This window comes from Triturus cristatus, chromosome 10 (genome assembly GCF_964204655.1).
Source record: "Triturus cristatus chromosome 10, aTriCri1.1, whole genome shotgun sequence".
Lineage (NCBI taxonomy): Eukaryota > Metazoa > Chordata > Amphibia > Caudata > Salamandridae > Triturus > Triturus cristatus.
The window spans coordinates 447,968,954-447,989,663 of NC_140593.1; the positions used below are offsets into that span (position 1 = coordinate 447,968,954).

The 20,710-nt window shown below is 47.7% G+C and overlaps 1 protein-coding gene across 2 annotated transcripts in view; it reads right to left on the reverse strand.

The window, feature by feature from the left end:
* KIF5B (kinesin family member 5B) overlaps positions 1–20,710 on the reverse strand; it is a 721,610-nt gene that overhangs the window by 548,085 nt on the left and 152,815 nt on the right. For both annotated transcript variants that reach the window (XM_085631849.1, XM_085631850.1), the window contains exon 4: positions 3,318–3,422. In XM_085631849.1, the coding sequence (XP_085487975.1) occupies positions 3,318–3,422 (105 nt within the window). The remainder of the gene's footprint in view (positions 1–3,317; positions 3,423–20,710) is intronic.

Genomic DNA, 20,710 nt, shown 5'->3' on the forward strand with positions numbered 1-20,710 from the left:
CGTTCAATGAGGGGGAAGGACCAACTGGCCGCGTCGCCTCCCAGATATGACATGACGAAGGCGGTTTTGGTCTGGTCATCAGGAAATACCGCAGGTTTGCACATGAAATGCAACTTACACTGCCCCAGGAAAATACCAAATTTCTTTGGGTCCCCAAAGAACCGTTCGGGAGGGGCTAATGGCAAATGTGCTGGCTGAATGACCTGGATGGTGGAAGGTCCCACATGACTCCCTCCTGCCTGCGAGGTAGAACCTGCCTGGGGACCGCTAGTGTTTGGAGGGGGCAGGGTCCAGTGTCTAATGTACTGCGCTCCTTTCTGCTCTCTGGGACCTGTGCGAGATAGCCCCGCTACCTCTCGTCGCATAGTGCCCATCTCGTTACGCAGTTCTAGTGCTTCCCCCCGGAACACATCTACTTCCATCCTAAGGGCCGTCAGGGTTTCTAATACCGACGTTAGTACGGTATTGGTGTCCATCGTTCGGGCTGTATAATTCCGTGGGCTTGTCACTCTGTCGTGGTCTGGGATGTAACGAGAACCACTAACCTTAAAGCCGGATACAGCAGGAACGATGCTAGATAATCTCCTCCCCTAAGAAGTGACACCTGCGCGTAGCTTATCGTTTACGGCACAAATGGCACCCCTACCGGGGAAGGGAAAAAAAGGGACAAAGGAAACAAAAACAGCGTTGTCGCCTGTACTTCGGGCCCGCTTGACGGGAAGGGTGCTCTCTCTTGTCTGTGTATACCACTAAGCCCTGAAACGAGAGTAGAACACACATTCAGAGGCAGAACCAATCATGCGCTTCCTCACCCCCTCCCACTCCGCAGGTTGGCACTTACTAGAGGTAATGACAAGGCAGAGATCGTAGCTACAGGCGAGTTCACCAAACAATAATACCTCCAAATGTTTTGAAGTGACTATTACAGTCTCGGAAAATAGAGGTAAAGGATACTTATCCTTCTGTTGCATGCAGGTCTGTGCCGCTTCTATGACGTCTGATTCAAGCTGAGATCCAGCGCTATCATAAGCGCACCAAGAGATACGTGGGTCGGGTTTCACGGGTATCCAGCGCTATCATAAGCGCAATGTATTTTTGACTCACGGTGACAGTATTCCAACAGCGGTAAGGGTGACCGGACACAGGGAGCCGGGTCGAAAAGGAGCGGCTGAAGTCAGGAACACCTGGGTCTTGTAGTCCTCCCTGGAGCCTGGAATTCCCGCGGTTGCGGTGGAAGTGCAACGCGGTGGGTAGGCTCGTCAGGAAGGGGGAATGCAGGGTTGGTGGAGCGCTCTTCGTCCGCGCAAAGAGACCGAGGCGTTTCCTGCAGGCAAGGAGGCGTTGTGAAGGTTGGTTCCGCAAGGACTCCTTGAACTGGTTTCCAGCCCGTAACGGCTGGTGAACGCTGCGAGCGTCGCGGTGCTTCTGCGCCGAAGATCGTCACAGGTTTCTTCGACTGGTAGGGTTTTAAACGGGTATCTCCGCCTGGGAGCTGGGAAATACGTAGCTTCTCTTCAGGTATCAGGTACTTGAGTGACAAGCACCTGATTTCGTGGGGGAGGGGCTTTTATAGGGATGGCAGATCTACCCCATTGCATCTTGGGGACTGTAGTTCCAAAGCCCTTCCGATTCATGCGCATACCGTGCCTGCTCTACGGCGCCCCCTCTGTTGGGCCATGACAATACTATGAGAATTCCTTAGCAAGTTTTAGCCATGAAATTAGCCCACTACTCCAATAGTTCCGGACTGGGATTCTCGTATGTGGGAATTATAGCTATTCGTAGGGCACGAGGGACCCATCCCACTTCCACATAGTTAGTGAGGGAGGCAACTTCCCACCATTTATTCAGCTCCTGTTTGGCCAATACCTCCAAGTTATTCAAACTTTGCTTCAATGTGGGTTCAGCTGAGCCACTCGTTAAGCCGGTTACTATGGAGGGATCATGTACATCCGTATTCTCATCAAAAAGTGAGTGTGCTACAGCTTGTCGTTCACTTTCCCAATTGTTCATATTTCCGTGTCCCAAGTATCAACTGTTACTGAGTGACGCAGCTCTCGGTAATTCAAATTCATTCAGGTGGGAATTTGGTTTTGGACCGTGGGGGAGAGGTACGTAACCCGGGTGATAAAACAAACTCACTGAGCCCTCAGATCCACGTGATTATGCCACCCACCGGGGAACACTGCAACCTACACACCGCGTGTCCATCGAATCTTTCACCACTTTGATTTCAAGAAAAATATCCACCTCAGGAGCAGCTGGGACGGCCTGTTTCAATGTCTATATCTCCACACCAGGTTGCTGCCAGAAACGCCGTTTGCCTGCCAAATGCGCCGGTGCCAGCCATGGCGGCAGGCAGCCATATGAATCAATGATTCAATCCAACAAGGTCAGGAAAGAGGCGGCACAACCATACGTGGTACACCATTTTTATTCTGCGTTCCCCAGTAATGTTTTAAAACACATTTTTTGTTTCAGGTTTACTCTAGATCTCATACAGTAAGGTCTCTTAAGCACCTCTTTCCATAATGTAAGAGCTTAGCAGATCAGCTCCATATATATTATCTTTCTATATTATTAGGATGTTCAAGTCCTTTTGAAACGCATGTTCTTAGAGAACAGTGCAAGCATGAATATGCATAAATGTAAAAAATATTTTCACGACAAAGATGCAATCATCTCTGAAATACATTAAAATGTGTACAACATTTTTTTCCAGCTGCAAAGACCAGCTGGGCACAACTCCACCTCAGCAGTTAACAGTTGAAAAGTGATCAGTTTAGATTTGCAACATGTTTTTCACTGTACTAATGCTAGATCCATGTAAAATAGAAACTATATATTTCTTTAACTTTACAGATTAAGTTGCGAGTGTGACAACCCCATTATTTTCTTGCCAATATTTTCTCTTGTGCTTTCCCTTTGATAAGTATAAAAGAAATGGCTAAAGGTATGACATCAAGAACTATAAGAGAAAACAAGAAGAAAATACAGCGGAGTCTTGAATATGCGATGTAATTATGACTAAGTACTATATAGGATACAAAAGCCAGAGGCAAGAGAGCTGTCTAATAGGGGATAAAAAGAACAGGTAGAAAAAAGTGAAGGCCAATACCACCATGTCAACTGCTGTTGGACAATGGCAGAAATCAACTGATAACTATCAAAAGTATTTCTAATCAACCAAAACACTCCTCAGACTATTGAGTAGCTTGATGCATTTCCTACTGACTGCTTAGCAGGCAAGTATTTCCTGCTTTACCAGCAATTGTGATTTTGCAATGCTGATATTGAAATCATGGATAAATACATACCTTAATATGGAATTCCAAGTTTTCATCCATAGAATAAATATAATTAAAAATATCTTGCACTATCCTTGGAATAATTCCCATTCCGTCTGGATCATGGAGTTTTCCCTATTTTAAGCAAAAAAGAATGCAGGTTAGTCATCATGTTCAAAACCAAACTTGAGTGCAATGACATTCCACCATCAACGTTTTTCATCTTGGTATGTAATAAGTGTAAATAGATCACAGCATTGTAAAATGTTACTTTCATGTAAGAAATGGCATATGCACGTTTATTTCATTATTGCAATACTGGTGCCCCAATTCTCTTTCACACTCCATTTTGGAGAGCCAAAATATTTTCTCTGTTTCGAAAGGGATATCGAGATTACGGTTTCATGTTGCTTCCTCCGACAGCACTGACCAATCAAAGATTTGGCTCAGTTTTCTAGGCACTCCACCTAAGATTTAAACTGATACATACTGCCTTTTGCACATTCCTGAACATACATAGAGCCTGTGTAGATCTGCTGAACCACACATGGTCGAGCAACAATACCTAACCCTCTTGTGTTGCTGGTTTTTGTTTTACAGAGAGGATTCTCAAAATAAAGAAATACTCGTGTGTGTATTTAAGTTTGCCTTTATTACACTACTTACATTTTTCATTCTCTTGCTTTTGTGTCACACTCTCCCCTTGTCTTCTCCATGTGAAAGGAGAGGGGTTTCAAAGCAAGTTTTTTCGACTAGAGTTCTTGACAACAAATTCTCAGAGTGCAAGTAGTACATAAGGTTAAAGACATAGATAAAGGAACATAGCAGTATTAAGGCGTTAGCACTGGCCGAAGGTTTTTTTCATGTACCACAGGCAGTAAAAGCATGATAATGCATGGTCGCCAGTAGATAGTTCTAGTTAGGACCGTGTTTCCATAGGAAATCTGAAAATTCTATTTTGAAGAATTTTGGCGCCGGTTGACGAATCTTCGCGAAATTTTCAAAACTAATGGGGCGCTCCGCTCAGCTCCTACCCTGAAAGTCTCGGGGGGGATTTGTCAAGGGGGGGCCGAGAAAAAAGGGGGGTCCCAAAACGCATTTTCCCCATGCATTTTCCCATAGGACCTTTAGTCGAAGGTACAGCCCGAACGGCTAAACAGAATTGCTTGAAATTTGGCAGAGAGGTAGTCCTCAGCCTTTTGCATATATGGAGTCAATCTGTTCAGTAGTTCCAGAGAAAATTGCATTAAAAAGCACATCCATATCTATAGCCGCTCACCGTGCGCGCACCCTAACGTGCGCGAGCGTAATTCTGATTGGTTGTTACATGTCAGTCAACGTTCTAATCGGTCGAGATCAGGAAGTGTCGGCCACCATTTTGTTTGTTTTCAGTGCGAGAGTGGAAAAGGAAGGTGGCGAACGTGAAAAGTGGGCAGGGTAGAGAGTTCCTGACCCCCTAGCCTTGGTCAGGGGGTCCCTGAAGGACCCCGAAGGCAGAAAAAAACATTTAAATTTTATTTATTTTTTAAATCGCAGGGGAGCGCGCACCGTGCACGCACAGTGAAAAACCATTAAAAAAAATATAATTTTTTAATACGTAGTTTATTGAAAAATAAATATATATAAAAAATAATAATACATACATAACTCAGCATTTAAAAAAACATACAAATTCACTGAAAATACCATAGGTTTCACACACGTTATAGTTAGGAATTAGCATTTAAAAAACCTTGCAAATTCACTTAAAAAACCATAGGTTTCAGACATGTTATAGTTAGGTGGATATTTCACTCGTAAAAAACCAATGAAATTCCCCCGTTATAGTTAGTTGAGATAACTATAACTCGTGCGACCGCCACTCTATCAAAAGGATGATGTCATCAGTGATGTCATGAGTGATGCCACTGACCATGTCATGAATGATGTAATGTGTGACGTCATGAGCAGAGGATTGCGGCCGCGCGAGTTATAGTTATCTCCACTAACTATAACGGGGGAATTTCATTGGTTTTGTACGAGTGAAATATCCTCCTAACTATAACATGTGTGAAACCTATGTTTTTTTAAGTAAGTGAATATATATATATATATATATTCACTGAAAAAACCATAGGTTTCAGGGGCGTTATAGTTAGCTGGACATTTCACTCGTACAAAACCATTGAAATTTCCCCATTATAGTTAGTTCAGCTAACTATAACTTGCGTGCCCGCAATGCACTGCTGATGACGTCACATATTACATCACTCATGACATGGTCAGTGACATCACTGATGACATCATCCAGTGAATGTGTGTTTTTCTGAAAATTAAATATGATTTATATATGTATATTTCAAGGTCGATGGAAGAATAGATGGGTATACAAGTGTAAATGGATGATTTTGTTTTCGAAAAATTGATTGTATAACTGACTAAGTGTATCTTAGTGAATACATGGGTTAGTGAGTAATGTTTAAATATGTAAACATCTATATCAGTCTCTCACTTTCTGTATAAGTGGCTGCATGGGTTGGTGAGTAGCTACATGAGTGTCTATATAGGTTATTAGTTGTTTTTTGAGTATCAGTATGAGTGTCAGAGTATGTATGGTTCGGTGGGGGGTATTACGTAGTGCATAGATGCATGAATGAGTGACTCACTGTTTGTATGTGTTGAAGACAGCATGTGTGCAGGACTGTATGGGTGGATGAGTGTGTGTATGGGTGTGTTAGTGAGTGAATGACTGTCAATAGTGTCTTTACGAGTAACTACATATGTTTTAAACTAGTATAGTTAGTTCAGCTAACTATAACCCGGGGCCCTCAGTATTGAAGGGGAATTATTTCCCCAACTTAAAACGCGCCATAGGGCGTGTTTGCACACGTCACCTCAGGCCCCGTCCCCTTCCTTCCCCACTGTGTAAACATGCCCTGTGGCCGTTTTTTAAGTTGGGAGATTAAGTCCCCTTGAATCCTGAGGATCCCTAGGGGCAAAATAGCCCACTAGGTACGTCCAGTAAGCGCCATTGCAGAGAGGTGTAAAAAGGGGCACGGCCTGCACCACCTCTCTACAACGCAGAGCAGTGGCACTTACTGGAAGCACCTGGTGGGCTAGTTGGTCCCCAGGGTCCCTCAGGATTGAAAGGGAATTATTTCCCCAACTTAAAACGCGCCACAGGGCATGTTTGCACACGTCACCTCAGGCCCCGTCCCCTCCCTTCACCACTGTGTAAACGCGCCCTGTGGCCATTCTAAGTTGAGAGATTAAGTCCCCTTGAATCCTAAGGGTCCCTAGGGTCAAACTAGCCCACTAGGTACCTCCAGTAAGCGCCACAGAGCTGCGTTGCATAGAGGTGTAAAAAGGGGCGTGGCCTCAGAACACCTGTCTGCAACGCAGCTCCCTGGCGCACACTGGAGATACCGGATGGGCTAGTTGGCCCTCAGGGACCCTCAGTATTGAAGGGGAATTAATTCCCCAACTTACAACTGGCCAGGGAGCGCGTTTGCAGAGTGCTGCAAGGAGGGGGCGTAGCCTCCAGCGCGATGCTGGTCTTTTATTCTATTTTTTTTTAAGAAGGAGGGCTGTGTGGCCCCCCTTCTTTTTCTAATTTACTGGCCCTGTGGACCCAATCCCCCAGGGCCTGCACCCTAATTTTTTTGTTGAAAAAAATAAATTTGGCCCTCCCAAGGCCTTAATCGGCCCCGGGGACCCCAACCCCCGGGTCATGGCCTTTTTTTAATTTAAATTCTTTAGGACGGGGCTGCGTTGCCCCCCTCCTCAGGACAGTTATGGCTCCGGGGACCCCATCCCCCGGGGCCGGCCTTTGTTTTTTATTATTTAAAAAATATATATATTTATAGAAACACCTAGGACATGCTGGACAAACCGTATGTACCTATCACCATGACGATTTGCGTGATATTCATTAAAAGGCGACTATGCATAGAATGAATCCACACGGAATGTATTTACACCGCTAGTGAAGCTCTACGTGTCTGACGCCCTACCGTGCCTAATCCCGGCGCCCCCGCCGGTGGGTACTCTCCAAGTAGCCACCCTTGTCGTTTATTCATACGAACGTGGGTAGCTATTGACGGGCACATTTAATATACACGCACACCAAGCCATTCAAAGGGGATTCGACAAAAATTCGACCAAACTATGCAAGAAACCCCCCTCACGGTTAATAAAAAACACATCCACCGCCGGATGTGTAATACTTTTTATTTTACTCTCTGGAAAGGAGACGAACCTCACTTGAGAGTCACAGCGTGCTCCTGGCTGAGCCCAATGCTGTGTTACACCCACCAGTGCCCGCCGATTGCCTCACACCTCTGTGTTGTATTTCACCAGCTAGTGCATATTCTATGACACTCTCTAGCCCATGTGCACTGTAACACCACCCAGTGAATATGTCATGCCACACTTGCCTTCGCACGGGTTATATTGCCCCATCTAACGTGCCATCCTCGATGTGTATGTTATAACGCACAGCGCTATGCCATACATATTACAATCTGGGATCCATATCTTTGTCACAGTGCATATGCAACGTTACACTCCCCAGCACATATTTTATATTACAACTTTAGAGGCTAGTTATGTTACACAACACTGCCCTGTGCATATTACACTCCAAGGCGCATATCGCATAGCACACGCTAGTGCCTGTGCTATCTCGCGCTCTCCAATGAATCTGTCATTGCGCACAATGTATTGCATATTATATTTCACGCCCCGGTTCATCTTATATCACACTTTGTGGTGCATAGTTTATACCATATACTAAATCTAGTTTTCATTTTCAATCGTGCTCTCAGGACTATGATCTATATAACACTGCGTCCACCTACCCTTTTCACGGGCATTACATTTTGCGATGGGGGCGGAGGGTCAGGGGGTGTTTCTGGCAAGTGAGCCCGGAGTCACAGTCACAAACGTCCTCTTCTTCCTGAATAAAAGTGAGATTATGCTGCATACTTGTTTTTTTTTAATTTTTATTTAGTTTTGAAAAACATAATGTGAAAATATCGGCTGTGCAGACAGTTAAGAGCAAGTACGGAGATACAACATTACACTCCCCCCTCGTATACAAAAAGCAGTTCAGCATCAGGGCAGCGGACCATAGAAAGACCCCCAACTAGAGCCCACCAGTCTCATCCGCCCGTGCCCACTAAAGGGAAAGGACGCAGTCAGGACACACCAAACATGCTCAGCGGACACCCCCATCTTCGGCTCAACTCCCCCAATGCAGCACGCCTCGAGAGCGTACAGCCCCCCAATACCCAACAGGGAGGAATACCAGAACTACCCTACTCCCGTAGGCACTATTCCGGAACTGGCTCGCGGTGGGGAAGAGCTCGGGAGGGTAGCGATATAGGTCTTGTAGGGGCCCCAGATATCTTTGGGACGCGCCACTGCAGGGAGGAGACTGGCGTAGATCTCGCTATTTGTGCTGCAATAAGCCATAGATGTGAGCCATGTCCCGGCCGTGGGGGCCGTTCTACCGCCCCAATGTTTTGCCACCTCCCGCTTGGCGAGTAGCAGGCCCAGGGAGGCAAGCCTGCGGACATTCTTGGGGAAATTTACTGTGTAGCCCAATAAAGCAACCTCCGGAGTGGGAACCAGCGTGAGCCCCAACATAACGCCAAGGATCTCATGTATCTGCGTCCAGTATGATTGCAGTCTGGGGCATGTCCAGGACAGGTGCGCAAAGTCAGCGTGTGGTGCAGCGCATTTCCAGCATGTGTGTGGGCGCGCGGGGTCAATGGCGTGGAGCCTAGCAGGGGTCATGTAGCAGCGGCGAAGAAATTTATAATGGAGGAGCTTATGTCGACTATTGAGTGATATCGCGTTAGTGACTTTGCAACAAGCGGTCCATTGGTCATCTGTAATCGGCCTACCCAAATCTGCCTCCCAAGCCGCTCTCAATCGGCCATCCTCACATGGAACCAGCGCTGCGCATGCCTTATAAAGCTTAGAAACCATATGGGCACCCGAGTCTTTGTCAATGAGGAGAGTTAGGGGCTCGAAGGATGCTGGCTCGAGAGGGAATCCCGCAATGTCTGAACGAGCCGCACAATAAAGTCGGCGCAGGACAAATTTGTCCATGAACGTGGCCTCACTGAAGCGCTCCTCCTCCGAGACAGAAAATATGTGGCCCCCAGGGTAGAGGTCTCCGATCTTAGTAAGATGAAACTTGGTCAAAGTACGCTGAACCAGTGCCTCCCCCGTACCAGACAGCAACCCGGGGTTGGGAAGTGGAAGAGAAGAGGAGTAGAGGAGAGGCTGGGCTAGATAGCGAGTAAGGCGATGCCACGCCCAGCTGGTGGTGGACACCGTTTGAATATCAACTGGGTCCCGGTCAACCCCCTTTGGCAACACAGCCGCCAAACGGCCCGGGAGAACGAAATCCGCCTCGGGACGCAGGAACGGAATACGAGCGTCAGGGTGGTACCAGGCATAGGCGTGCGCACATTGAGCAACCAGATAGTACAAATACAGATCCAGTACCCCGAGGCCGCCCCTATCATGAGGGAGCGTGAGGGTCTTCCAACCGATCCGGGGGTGCTTCCCGCCCCATACCAGCCTGATCAGCTGGGATCGCAGCGTGGAGAAAAAGGCCCGGGTGAGAGGGACAGGGATATTATTGAAGAGGTATAAAAATCTAGGGAGAACTATCATTTTTATGATTGCAATTCTGGCCGACATGGACAGCGGGAGCCTCAACCATCCTTCCACCTGTGTCTCCAGCCTATCCAAAGCGCGGCCATAGTTGAGGCGGATGAGTTCGCCCGTGTTTAGATGGATCTGTATGCCCAGGTACCGAACCGAGTCAGAGCACCACTCCAACGGGAACTCGCACTGCCATGGGGAGGTGCTGCTGGTTAATGGGAAGATTACGGACTTATGCCAGTTGATGCCCAGCCCGGAGTGTGCGCCGAAACGAAGGATCTCCCGTATCCGGGGGGCTAGGTTGACCTGCGGTTCTCTTACATACAGTATAGTGTCATCTGCGTAGAGGGAAGCAAGCAAGGGACCCGTCCGGAACTGGAGACCCCTGTGGAGATGGCGCTCCTGGAAATGTCGGATCAAGGGGTCCATGGCGAAAATGAACAGCAGCGGTGAGAGTGGACAGCCCTGCCGCGTACCACGCGTTAAAGAGAAGGGACAAGACAGCGTGCCATTGATACGCAATCGGGCCGTGGGGCGGCTATACAAAAGCCGCGTGGTAGCAAGGAAGTTCTCCGGCATGCCCATACGTTGCATGACGGAGAGAAAGAAAGGCCATTCTAGGGTGTCGAAGGCCTTCTCGGTATCCAGGAGGACCGCCGCCGCAGGCGTGGCCGGATTAATTCTATGTAGGACCGTGAAAAGCGTCCGCAGATTTAAAGACGTAGAGCGGCGCGGGACGAAGCCCGATTGGACGGGCGAAATGATAAATTCCATCAATTGAGAGAGCCTGTTGGCCACTATCTTTGCCAGGATCTTGTAGTCAAAGTTTAAAAGGGAGAGGGGCCGATAGGAGCTACACAACGTCGGGTCCTTGTTTGGTTTTGGAAGTAGAACTATTACCGCTTCGCTAAGGGTAGCCGGAAGGGAGCCGCGCTCCAGCGCCTCCGCATACACCTCTATCAGCTGTGGCGCCAGCAGATCAGAAAAGGCCTTATAAAAATCCCCGGAGAAGCCATCGAGGCCGGGGGCTGTGGACCCGCGAAGCACCTTAATCGCCCCGCGCACCTCCGCCACAGTTATAGGCTCCGCCATGAACTCCTGCATGCCCTTATCCAGGAACACAAGCGCGATCTCCGACAAGTAGGCCGCACGAGAGGCTGGGGATTCCCCCAGCTTGGTCTTGTATAGTTCGGAGAAGTAGGTCAGGAATTCGTCTCTGATCTCTGTGGGAGTTGTGTGGAGTGAACCATCTACGCCCCGCACCTCAACTATTAAGGACTTACCATACGGAGGCCTCAAAGCCTGAGCCAGTGTGCGTCCCGGCCTGTCCCCCTCACCATATCTACGCGCCGTCTGGTACTTCCCCAGATACAGAATCTCTCTGTCCGCCGCCTCCCGGAAGTCAGTCAGGAGGCGAAGCCGCCTAGCGGACACGTCCCCAGCGGCTCACGCTGTGCTTCAGCATCAATCGACTCTAGCTGCGTCTCCAGTTGCTTAATGGTCGCGCGCAGCGCCTTCAGGACCCCAGCGTGCTTAGCTATGCAAATCCCCCTGATGTAGGCCTTAAACCCCTCCCAGAGCACGGCCTGAGAGTCTACAGATCCTGCATTAACCGTGAAATAGTCCTCTATCGCCTCGGAAATCTCGTGGACAAATAAGTCGTCCAGCAGTGCTCTCCCAGGGAATCGCCACTGTCGCTCAAAACCCTCGGGGCGCGGAACATCCAAGCAGAGCGACACAGGGGAGTGGTCTGAGTACGTTCTAGGGAGAGTAAGTAGCCCACTAAACCATGGGGACAGGCCCGGGGACAGCAGCCAATAGTCAATTCTGGTCCAAGTGTTGTATTGCCCCGAGAAATGTGTGTAGTCAGTGGTGTTCGGGTTGCGCCTGCGCCAAATATCGACTAGGGAGAACTGGTGACAAAGTTCCAAAAGTGCGCGCCGCGCCCTAGGCTTGGAAGGAGCAGCCCCAGACATGCTATCCAAACCAGCATCCAGCAATAAGTTAAAGTCGCCGCCAAGAATGAGGCCCGCTGGTTCAAGCGTCGCAAGCTGGGCCAGCCAGCGCATGAAAAAATTCCGGGGAATCAGTGTTAGGGGCGTACACACATACCAGGATGACCGCATGACCCATCAACACCCCTCGTACTATGCAGTAGCGTCCCTCCGGATCCCCCCGGAACAGCTGGCAGTGAAACGGGACTCTCTTGTGAATCAGCACCGCGGTGCCTCGGGCGTAATTGCTAAAATTGGAGAAGTATCTATGGGCGCCCCAGGAAGCTGCAAAGCGCGCGGGAACAGAGGTGTGTAAATGTGTTTCTTGCAGAAAGGCAATGTCGACCCTGTTGCATTTTCGTTGATTGTTCAGGCCTCTGACGTTCCAAGACATGAGAGAAAGGCCAAGGGGGGCTTCATGTAAGCCTATGTGTACCGTCGCTGCCATACCACTAGCAATGAGAGCAGGAAAGCAGAAGCGTCTCCGTGTATCCGCAAAGTTACCATCTGACCAGCCATGTCAAGAATATCAAAACTCCCCATCCCGTCCCCCCTCCCCCCACCCAGCCACATCACGCAAACGTGAGGCAAACCCCAACCTGTGGAAGAAAAACGAAGCTTCAAATAGCAATACCAATGATATACAATTAAACAAAAAATAAGCATTTTAAGCCAAAAGTGCTCCCGGCGGTGTCAACCAAAGGGGAATGGCAACGACCCGCCGCCGACCCATCCCCACAGAAAAAGCAAGGACATAACAAAGTGTCTCGAACTTCCCCATTGCAAACAGTCAGAAAAAAGAAGTCTAAAGCTGGGATGCGGGCACTGACTCAGCCAGGCCCAGAGCCGGAAAACAGGTCCTGGCTAATCGCAGAACCACTGCGCGGAGGAGAGTGTCCATCCTCATCGCCCCCCGAAGGGCCCCTGCGTGGTTTATATGTTCGGCAGAACTCCTGTACCGCAGTAGGATTGTCAAATATCCACGGTCGGCCATCGATGTCAACCCTCAGCCGGGCCGGATACAGCATACCATACTTGAGGCCTAGGTTGCGGAGCGCCGCTTTCGCCCCAACATATTTACGCCTGGCCTCCTGTACCATGGCGGTAAAATCAGGGTAGAACGAGAGTCTCGAGCCCTGCCAGGTGATCTCGCCCTTCTCCCTGGCCAGCCGCAGGGCCGTGTCCCGGTCTCGGAAGTTCATGATCCGGGCGATCAGAGGGCGAGGCGGGAGCCCCGGGTTAGGTCGCGGCCCCAGTGAGCGGTGCGCCCTCTCGACCACAAAGCCTGGTGTAAAGGAGTCTCTCCCAAAAATGGCCGACAACAGTTGCTCAACAAAAACATCCAGCCTGCCGGTAGCCGTGGATTCCGGAACCCCAGTGATTCGGACGTTATTGCGCCGACTGCGCGATTCCAAGTCCTCGTTCTTGATGGCCACTTCCTTTAGTATGCGCTCCAGCCGATCTAAGCGCTTGGTGTCCTGCACTGCGCCATCTTCCACCGCCGATATTCGAGCCTCAGCCTCCACCAAACGCTGATCGTGGGCCTGGATCTTCGCCCCCATCGTTTCTAGCGTTTTGTTCAGGGCATCAAAGCGTCCATCGAGGGCCCTGAATCCAGCACGCATCTCTTGAAGCCAGTCAGGGGACGGAGCAACAGCCGCCGGGCCAGAGGACTGGCCCCCAGCAGGGTCCAGCATGTCCGGGCGAAGGTCCGCCGGCTGATCGCGGAGCCTTTCAAAAGGGCAGAGTCTTTTGCTTGGGGTCCTTCCGTCCCATGCCCTCACACGGCCAGACTGCGAGTCGCGGGTAGGGGGCCACAAGGCGGCTTCAAGGCGCTGCGACGACGGCCCAGGAGGAGGAACGGCTCTGCCACTTCTTCGGCCCGCAGCGTGGGCGATGCAGCGGTCCCTCGCAGTCTCCGGCCACGCGGCACACCAGACCCGGGCACCAGCACCGGCCGCACCGCTACAAGGCGACTTCTCCGCGCCAAAGACCAGGGGGCGCCTCCCTGGGGGTCCGAGTCCCGGACCAAGCAGCGCGGGCGGCCAGTGGGGCGGCAGCAGATGCGGCCAGGCGACTCAGGGCCGGGGAGAGGGAGACCGGACGGCGCAGGCCGCGAACCCCAGGAGCAGCCGAGCAAGGTCCCAGGGAAGGGGGGCAGAGGCGGCCCGGGCGCTAGGGTCAGTGCGGAATGCTGCATACTTGTTCATATTTTAAGTAGTTCGCACAGACACACATTTTAAAAACAATAAAGTGCCTAATACCCACATTCTCTTAACAGTAAGCTTGCTGCCCCATCCACCTCCTCCCTATCTTCTGTTGTCTGAATCCATGGACTAGCCTCCTCCCTCCTGCCATGCATGGTCTGATGTGCTGCCACTGCCCTCCATTTAGCATGATGTACTAGTCCACTCCTCCTGCCCTCCATTGCCCAATTCTATGGCCCATCATTGACCTCCTGCTTAGCCTCTGTGCTTAGCTTGCTGCCCCTATTCTCCTTCCCCCTGCCCTCCGATGTCTTTGTGCATGCCCCTGCTCCATCCTTTTTGCCCACTATGTTCCATGGACCTGCCACTCCTATCTACTCTGAGTGTTCTGTTGAGCTGCCACTCCCCTCCCACCTGCCTAGCATTGTCAGATGACTGTAACCTGTCCCTGCCACCTCCACCCTGCCTGTCCACATGCCATGCCCCTATCCCCTTCCTCCTGTCCTCCATGGTCCATTTTACTGACACACCCTTCTGCCCTCCCTGATCTGTTGTGCTGCAACTGCTCCTCCTGCCTGCCCCGCGCATCTGTTGTGAGGCCCCTTCCCCTGAACTCTCTGGTCTGTGCCCAGGTCCTGACCCTCCCTTCTATCCTCCATGGTCCTTTGTGCATGCCCCTGCACCCTCCTTCTTGCCCATCATAGCCCTTGTGCTGCCACTAACCCTCCCGCTTGCCATGCATGGTCTTCTGTGCTGCCATGGCCCCTCCCACCTTCCCTGTGTGGTCAGCTAGCTGCCCCTGACCCCCTCCCACCTTCCCTCCATGGTCTGTGTGTATGCCACCATAGTCTCATTGTTGCTCTCCATGGTGTGTCTTGTTTCTAGTGCCCATCCTGCCTGACCTCCATGGTCATCTTGCTGCTCCTGCCCTGCCACCTTGCCCCCAGCCCTCTGTTTCCATGTGCAGACAACCTATTCCCTCCCTCCTGGCTTGTTTGTTCCATTGTAATGCCCCTGATCCATCCCTCCTGCCCTTTATGGTCTGTTATGCTGCAGCTTTCTCTCCTGTCTGTCCATTATGGTCAGCTAGCTACCATTGCCTCTTTCCCATCTGTTCTCTGTTGTCCATGGTCCTGTCCCCTCCCTATTGCTTTCTATGGATTGTTGTGCTGCACTCCCGTCCCGCATGTGCTGTGTGGTGTATTGTGCTGCTGCAAACCCTGATGCCTGCCCTGTAGGGTCAGTTTGGTGCACCTCTCCATGTCCCTCCTGTCCTCTGTTATCCGAGTCCATGTCCCTACCCCGATTCCTCCTGCCTACCATGATTCAATGTACCATACTTGCGAACATTTTGAACTTGGTATGAGGGAGATTTTGAAAAAAAACTGGGGTATTGATTTTCCCCTTTGAGTTACATTGAAAAAGAGGAGATTGTAGACAGGAGACAGATCAAATAAAGCCCATTTGAGCTTAAAAACATTGGACGCTTCCTGGCTGAAACGGGTCTGTTGGCATGTATGGTTGTACTACCACTGCCTCTTCCTTCTGCCCACAATGGTCTATTATATTGCCACAGCCTCTCTTGCCAGTCCTGTATTGTTGGTTTGTTGCCCCTGCCCCCCTTTCCACTTCCCTCCATAGTCTGTTGTGCTGCCACTGCCCTTCCTGCCTGTCCAGTGTGGTCAAATTGTTGCCTCTGCACTCTCCTACCTGCCTTTAATTTTCAGAGTCCGTGCCCCTGGCCTCTGCCTCTCAACAGTATCCCAATGAACAACTAGATTGCTAACATTCTATATTACAAAAGTGTGGAACGCCTGACGTCATCTTGATGTAATCAAAACTGTAATACCTAGAGTATTTCCTTTAGAAATTACATATATGAGAGGGTCTTATTTGCATCCAAATTATGGTTAGTGCTCTAAAAAACTAAAATGAGGACATATTTTCTGAGTTTTCAAATAGCGACAAAGAACTTTTACATTATTTGTAATCTTTATGTTTTTTTATCCAGTTGACCACTTGATTAAATGTTGCACCTTGGGGAGAGGATGTGGTGTTACTTCCAGAGCTGCAGACTTTGCAACTGGGAAACCAGGTTGGAGTTTCTGCTTCAGCTCAACATTCTGTGATTGTGGTCAAATCACTTAATCTCCCCATGTCTACAACCAAAATTAATTTGATCTTGTGTGATGTAACCAATGCTCATGTAAAGCATTCCAATACCTGACAGGTCTGCACTATATAAAACTGCAAATACACAAAAAATAAGTGGGCTACATCTGGGTGATATGTGTGCTGCATTTAGGCTCTTTTGTGTCTGGTGGCCATCTTGGGAGATTTATTTGTTATGAAGTTTCCTAATTTCCTCATTTTCTGCAGTCTCCTCAGTAGGAAATGCTTTCAGTTTTTTACTTTGATTCCATCAAGAAGGTATTCAGATATGTCACACATTTGCCATAAATTCTGAATGTTAGCACTCTAGTTGCTCATTAGATCCTTGTAGTAAAGCTACTGCTCACCACGGAAGTCTGCTGCTGGTATTAAAAGTGCATGTTTCAGTCTGCATATCAGAATTTTTTAATGAAATAGAAGAGGATTTGAGAAGTCACTCAAAATGTGCCCTAATTTTTCTTTCTTCGGCACTAATAATTTCTATGGCAAAATGAACCCCCTCATTGTGTTCCTTTTTAAATTAAATGTTTTAAGTGTTACCAGTTTATTCCAATCAAGATGGCTTCAGGTGTGCCATACTTTTGTCAAAAGTAAGACAGTATGCGCTCTAGTTGTTCTTAAGAACACTGGGACATTCTGTCATTAGGCTATACTTGGGCTACATCTGGGTGATATTTGGGCTACATTTGGGCTCTTTTTTCTCTGGTGGCCATCTTGGGAGATTTATTTGTTATGATGTTTCCTAATTTCCTCATTTACTACAGTCTCCTCAGTAGGAAATACTTTGTTTTTTACTTTGATTCCATCAAGAAGGCATTCAGATGTGTCACAAATTTGCCATAAATTCAGAATGTTAGCACTCTAGTTGCTTATTAGATCACTGTAGTAAAGCTACTGCCACTCAAAATGTGCCCTAATTTTTCTTTCTGCAGCACTAATCATACTTTCTATGGCAAAATGAACCCCCTCATTTTGTTCCTTTTTAAATTAAATGTTTTAAGAGTTACCACTTTATTCCAATCAAGATGGCTTCAGGTGTGCCATACGTTTGTCATAAGTAGGACTGTTAGCGCTCTAGTTGTTCTTTAGAACACTCTGGGAAGCTGCAGTAGAACACAAAGGAATCAACTGACAGTGTCTGCCCTTGTTGGATGTACATGTTTTACTGAGAATGTCAGACTTCATTCTCACATGACTGAGAAAGATAATGTGAATTTACAGAAAATATGCTCTCAGTTTAGCTTATAGATCACCTTCCAAACCTCTGTGGGAAAAGCATGAGAAAATAGTTTTCTCTCAAACATGATTCATGATATCACAGCAGAAGGCTTTTTCACATGGTAAAATCACCTTAGAACACACCACAATTCCTAAAATGAGTATGGTACCATCAACAAATGATTTATAATGGAACTAAAGTCTTAAAACCTTCTATTAACTGCAATGCTTCTTAATGAGGTGCTATCATGTATATTGGTCCCAAGATGGCTGCCAACACTTCTTGGATGAAGTGCTGACAGCCAATCAGATCTCACGATGAGATGTGTGGTTAGGCTCCGCCCAGATATATATGTGATTTTACTTTTGATTTTCTCATGAACTACTGAACAGATTTACACCATTTAAGCAAAAGGCACATGCCTGACCTGAGGACTACCTCTTTGCCAAATTTCAAGTAATTCTGTTCAGCCGTTCAGGCTGTACCTTCGACTAATGGTCCTATGGGAAAATGCATGGGGAAAACGCGTTTTGGGACCCCCCTTTTTTCTCAGCCCCCGCTTGACGAATCATCCCGAGACTTTCAGGGTAGGAGCTGAGCGGAGCGCCCCATTAGTTTTGAAAATTTCACGAAGATAAGTCAACCGGCGCCAAAGTTATTCAAAATAGAATTTTCAGATTTCCTATGGGAACTCGGTCCTAACTATAACTATCTACTGGCGACCGCCAGTAGATTATATATATATAAAACAATTTCACTTCACCAAGTCTTTTGCACATGTCAGAGGGCCGCTATCTACAGTTCTCGTTGAAACTAATGTAGGAAATAAAGTTAAGACAAAAAAGAATTAGTTTGGATAGTACGGCATAGGCAGGACAAGATGGAGAAGGAAAATGTTACTTACTCAGTAAGCATCTGTTTGTGGCATGAAGTGATGTAATTTCATATGCTTAGCATAAGTTCAACATGTAGTGTAGGTTTCAGATATGTGCAAGTTGTTTTTCTACAAAGACGTTATTCAGGTCACGAGGTAGTGTGAATCCTCCCCTTGCTGGTAATGCACATGGTCATCGACTCCTTTGTTAGATTGTTTTCCCACCGGGCGGGTGAGGGTAGAACACGAGGAAAGAGTAGTATAAGGCAATGTCCATGCTACTGAAGTCTTTGTGAAGTAATTATGAAAGTAACTGTAACAAACACAAGTGTCCAGGGAGGAGGATGGTCGCATGTGAATCTACAGCACCACAAGCCACGAACAGATGCTTACTCTTTAAGTAACATTTTCCGTTTGAGGCATTTGTGGCTGTTGATACACATGCTGAGCATAGACTATAAAGCAGTTCTTCGCCGTAAGCTGTGGTTAACCTGTGGGAGTTACAGTTGTTTGAAATAGTGTTTGTAGGACTGCTTGTCCCACATGGACAAATACATCTACTAATTAATGTTTTACAAATGTATGAGGGGTAGAGCATGCAGTTGTTTTACATATGTCAGCTATAGGTAAGTTTCCTAGGAAGGCCATTGAAGTTCATTTTTTAAAAGTGCAGTGAACATTAAGCGGAACATGTAAAGTTCTTTCAGCTTTAGCAGAGCATGTTTGGATGCATTTAACAATCCATCTTGCAATGTCCGATTTAGAAATGGCCTTTCACTTGTGAGGTTTTGTGAAAGCAAAAAATAGTTGTGTCTTTCTAAATGATTTAGTCCTGTCAATGTAACACATGTAACAATTGTATTAAGAGATAAAAATAAATTACTAAGTGTCCCGAGATATTACCTTTAAGTTACCTCTTAAACCTCTAATAGGATTAAGAGAACCACCAATATATTTGTTAATTCGTTTGAGAAAAATGTGGTAGGAGAGGCCAAAATTGACCATGATTTTGTTTTGTGTTTAAACAGACGTTGAGCATTCACCCCTATTTCTAGTCCTCCTCTTTCTGCTTTCTGTTCTATTATCTTCCCATCTTTCCTACTTTCTTTCTATTTTCTATTACTTTTCATCCTCATGGTTGTACAACAGAGACTGTGCCACAATGCTGAGCCCTCTTAATTTTGAAATATCAAATGTACTTTCCATCTTACATCTGTTACAATATATTATGTACAGAATGTTTCTCAACTCGTGAATATCTGCCAACCATCTGTTAAGTATTAAAAACCTTTAATAAAACGTTTTGAAATAAAAACATAATTGGTTGTGTATATTTGTGATGCTGTCAATGGTTTGTTGTAATGTTTTGTCAATTTTAAAAAATGCAAAGGAAAATAAAGTAGTGTCAACAATTGGGTTTGAAAATATATGGATTTATGAATTTTGTTGAATTGATGTCACCATAAGTGATTAAGTGGTCACCTCAAATAAATTTGTTTTGTTTGGGATAGCAAGTGATGCCATGTAGTTTCTCCTGAGCTTTTGCAGATATGAAACTTCGTGGAGGGGAAGGACTACAGTTCCCACAATGCACTAGACAATCTGGATTTGGGCAATCCTTCTGAGGGCCAGAAGGCCAGCAATTCTTCAGATCAGGTGCATTGATTTACATGCAGTTTTCAGGGGACTAGTGCCACTAGTCCAGGAAAGTCTGGAGTTGCTTCTGGCTTTCACAGGAGTCCCTCTGTCTGGGGATACCGAGCTTTAGCCTAGGACAGTTCCAGTAGTGTTACTACAGGTGAAGACTATCCCTTATATGATTTTGCAAGTCCTGTTGTCGCAGACTCAAGTCTCCTCTTTGTGTTCTTTGACAAGTTGGTTCAGAACGGAGATTCTGGTGTCAGGGGTGGCCCCTAAATCCTAGATTTAGGAGCTTTAGGGGTGTGGGTGCAAGTGGCCAATGGGCTACTTGCCTGAGCAGCGTAGGTCACCTTTTCTACCTAGATACCACAATTCCTGCCATTTTTAAAAATGGCAGGTCTTACTTAGCTGTACAGACCAGGCAGCCCACCCTGGGGGTGTTGCCTCCTGCATACCTAATTTCCCGTCTGTCAAAGTGCAAATGGGCCTGTGGCAGGGGGAGAGCCGTTTCCTCCTCTGGGAGGCAGCCCAGATGCATATCCAAGGAAGAGTAGCCTTTGAAGCAAACTGCCTTAATGCAAAACTTCATGAGCCATCCTGAAAGGGATGAGGTGTGACCTCCTTCCTGCTCAGGCCTTTGTTACTGACTCCTGGGA